At 40.0% G+C, this 3,877-nt stretch overlaps 1 protein-coding gene across 1 annotated transcript; it reads right to left on the bottom strand.

Annotated features, from left to right (window-relative positions):
* Positions 1–3,024: 3,024 nt before the first annotated feature.
* Positions 3,025–3,618, bottom strand: LOC141398285 (uncharacterized). Its single transcript, XM_073975565.1, has one exon. The coding sequence runs from the start codon at positions 3,616–3,618 to the stop codon at positions 3,025–3,027; it is 594 nt and encodes a 197-aa protein (XP_073831666.1).
* Between the last annotated feature and the right edge of the window lie 259 nt (positions 3,619–3,877).

Below are 3,877 nucleotides of genomic sequence, written 5' to 3' on the forward strand. Positions count from 1 at the left end.
GAATATATTCCATCTATCACAACGCGAGCAATTTGATTTTTTGTTATTTGATCTGCAGACAGCCATGTGCCTTTATGAATATGGAGATGCATAAATCTGAAAAAAGTCATTACTTGGTAACTACTTTTCTGCTGGGATTGTCTGATGTTTCACTGTAGACACGGAACTTTCTGTTGGACCAAAGATATTCTCCTTTCTAATTTTGGCACTAAATCACCTAGAATAATTTTAATGTCATGTGCATGACAACGGTCGTACGTTTCTTCTAAGCGCTCGTAAAATATGTCTTTGGACTGTTCGCCCTTGTCTTCGGTTGGAGCATGAGGGCAAGTAAGGCTAATTTTGATCAATTTTGCTTTTATCCATATTGTAGCAAGTCTTTTATACATTGGTGTGAAACTGAAGACCAGATGTTTTAACCTCCGACCAATTACAAATCCGCACACAACGCAATAAAACGTTTGCGGGGGTCGTCAAGTGTAGAGGGGTTTTTGTTTTTCTTTTCCTTTGTTTTTTTGATAGTAGCAATCCAAGTTTTTAGCGTTATTATGGGCGAAAGCGCGGCGCATGTTAGCTCACAACCTTTAACGGGTGTTAGAGGCAATTCACCAGGTGGCACCAAGGGGGGGGGGGGCATGTGTCCACTTGAGATGAAAGAGTGCACACTGATTACTGTTCCCATTTTATTCAACATCTATCTTAAAGGTATTTCCCTGGTGTTGTATGCAGATGACTGCACTATAATTTCATCTATCACAAATTTCACCCAAGAGCGCAATCTAACTTTTTCTCCCTCAAAGTCTACAGTGTCCTGCAGAAGATAAGTCCACACACAGCTTCATATTTTTGTCCATAATAGGCATATCCCTACTGCTCATCACCCAACGTTTCTTGTAGTGGTCTTGGACAATCTTCTTCACACATCAACCAGAAATCCAGGAACAAAGTCCTACAACCGTTATTTGGCATAAACGATGATATTGATAGCGACATATAAGGTCATTGGTCGCTTTGTCTCCAAATATGTCGCCTTGGTCTGGAATTTATTTTTGAGCGACACACAATGACGAATCCTGCAAACGTCACAAAATAATGCTCCCCGTGACAAATGAGAATGAAAAAGCCAGAATGCTGTAAGTCACGCAACATAATGTGTTCCTGAGTGGACAGTTCCTGCTGGCATGTTATCCGTCGAGTGACCCTAACCACCACCTAGATTTAACCGTAAAGGCTTCATGTGCTATTGTGATGACATCCCAGAAGTTATTCCAGGCTTCAACCAACTCTCTGAACACTGTGCATCAACAGGCAGTCTCCGAAATCATAAATGGCTACCGATGCAACAAAGTTCTAAACCAACATCCACCAGCAATTTCCAATAGTAGTGATCGGCTACTACCAAAGTAACATGAAATGGATTTATCTTAAAACGCGGATTTGTATTAAAAATCCGTTGATAACATTCAATCGACATTTGAAGTGAAGAAAATCAACACAAGGCTTCGTGTCACTTAGAGTATTTTCCCGGTCTGGAACTGTTATGGACGGAAAAGTGAGTAAGTGATATTAGTTACCGAAAAAAAGCTAATAATAAAAAAAAACAGAAATAGGTTTTTAATTAATTCTCTTTCGAGTTGAGCTGTTAGGCCTTTAGAGATACATTGAAAAATTAGTAGTCTACCGAAGTCCCACGCATCCAACCATTACACTACGTTTCACGGGTGGTAAATCCGATCTTCAGGTGTATTAGGATGTTGTTTTTGTGGCAGACGAAGGCAAAGCTTGGTAACTGGTATATATATCGAACTTCATTAGATAAATGTATATGCGAAATTATGTCAGTTAATTGAAACTCCAAACTTTTCCTATAGTCCTGCTTTGGTAATCCCATTTTTCAATGTTCACAAATACTATGGTAAGTTTTATTCCTACATCATTAGTAATTGCTCTTCTATATCAGAAGATTTTATTTTTTGATCATCAATTATTGTCTACTAAAGTTTTGACAAGTTGATGGTGGCTTAGAACGCTAAGACGCCGGCAACCTTGACACTCAGTTGTCGGAGACCCAGGTTCGAATCCCAGCCTGGCTCATGCTGAAATTATTATTTTTTTTTTTTTTTTTTTTTTGCCTTCGTCTGCCACAAAAACAACATCCTAATACACCTGAAGATCGGATTTACCACCCGTGAAACGTAGTGTAATGGTTGGATGCGTGGGACTTCGGTAGACTACTAATTTTTCAATGTATCTCTAAAGGCCTTACAGCTCAACTCGAAAGAGAATTAATTAAATATCACTATAAATGGCCTTCGCCTTAATAAGGCAAAAATAAAAAATAATTTCAGCATGAGCCAGGCTGGGATTCGAACCTGGGTCTCCGACAACTGAGTGTCAAGGTTGCCGGCGTCTTAGCGTTCTAAGCCACCATCAACTTGTCAAAACTTTAGTAGACAATAATTGATGATCAAAAAATAAAATCTTCTGATATAGAAGAGCAATTACTAATGATGTAGGAATAAAACTTACCATAGTATTTGTGAACATTGAAAAATGGGATTACCAAAGCAGGACTATAGGAAAAGTTTGGAGTTTCAATTAACTGACATAATTTCGCATATACATTTATCTAATGAAGTTCGATATATATACCAGTTACCAAGCTTTGCCTTCGTCTGCCACAAAAACAACATCCTAATACACCTGAAGATCGGATTTACCACCCGTGAAACGTAGTGTAATGGTTGGATGCGTGGGACTTCGGTAGACTACTAATTTTTCAATGTATCTCTAAAGGCCTAACAGCTCAACTCGAAAGAGAATTAATTAAATATCACTATAAATGGCCTTCGCCTTAATAAGGCAAAAATAAAAAATAGGTTTTGTTTTTTTTTTTTTTGTCGTAGAAAATTTGATTGTTATATTTTTTCTAGGTGTCTGCTTAAACTAATTACTTAAACTAGTTTGTGGTTTGTTTTGATTCTCTAATTTTGTTACTATAAATAAACGTTGACTTTGGGTTAATTACCAGCCACCGGAACCACCTTGGCTCCAGCCACCAGTTTGGGCACCACCTTGGCTCCAGCCACCAGATTGGGCACCACTATAGCCAGCAGATCCTCCTTGGCTCCAGCCACCAGATTGTGCACCACTATAGCCAGCAGATCCACCTTGGCTCCAGCTACCAGTTTGGGCACCACCTTGGCTCCAGCCACCAGATTGTGCACCACTATAGCCAGCAGATCCACCTTGGCTCCAGCCACCAGCTCCTGCACCGCCATAACCACCTGCACTGCCGGCATTTTGGACATGAACAACATAGACTTTAGTAACACCACCGGATGAGCCACCATGACCACCACCATAACTGCCGCCATGACCACCACCATAACTAGCGCCATGACCGCCACCGTAACTACCGCCATGACCACCACCATAACCGCCAGCTGAAGCACCGCCACCCAATTTACCACCTAAACCTCCACCTAATCCACGGAGCAAACCAAGTTTAGAGCTAATTAAACCCTGCAATTGGCCTAGGGAACGTTTTTCAATATTGTGGCATTGACCACATGCCAAAATGGCAAGAATCACTAAAATGCAGGTGAAAGGTTTCATGGTAAATGGAATCCACAAACAAAAGTAATCCAATAAAGGTAACGAAACGAAGTCAACTAAAGAGCCATCTCGTGCTCAGGTGGAATTTATACAAATTTTGGATGCTCTGAAATCTGCTAAAAGTATTTTTTTGTAAGAGTTAACAGAGGTATTAGAATATTACACAGACACGCACATAAGGAAAACGGTTATTAAACAACATAAATATTATGTCAAGAGTGTGTGTGTGTGAGAGTTTTGGCATAAAATTGCCACCAGC

Source organism: Musca autumnalis, unplaced genomic scaffold, assembly GCF_047663935.1.
Source record: "Musca autumnalis isolate F117 unplaced genomic scaffold, ASM4766393v1 scaffold_3, whole genome shotgun sequence".
Taxonomy (NCBI): Eukaryota; Metazoa; Arthropoda; class Insecta; order Diptera; family Muscidae; genus Musca; species Musca autumnalis.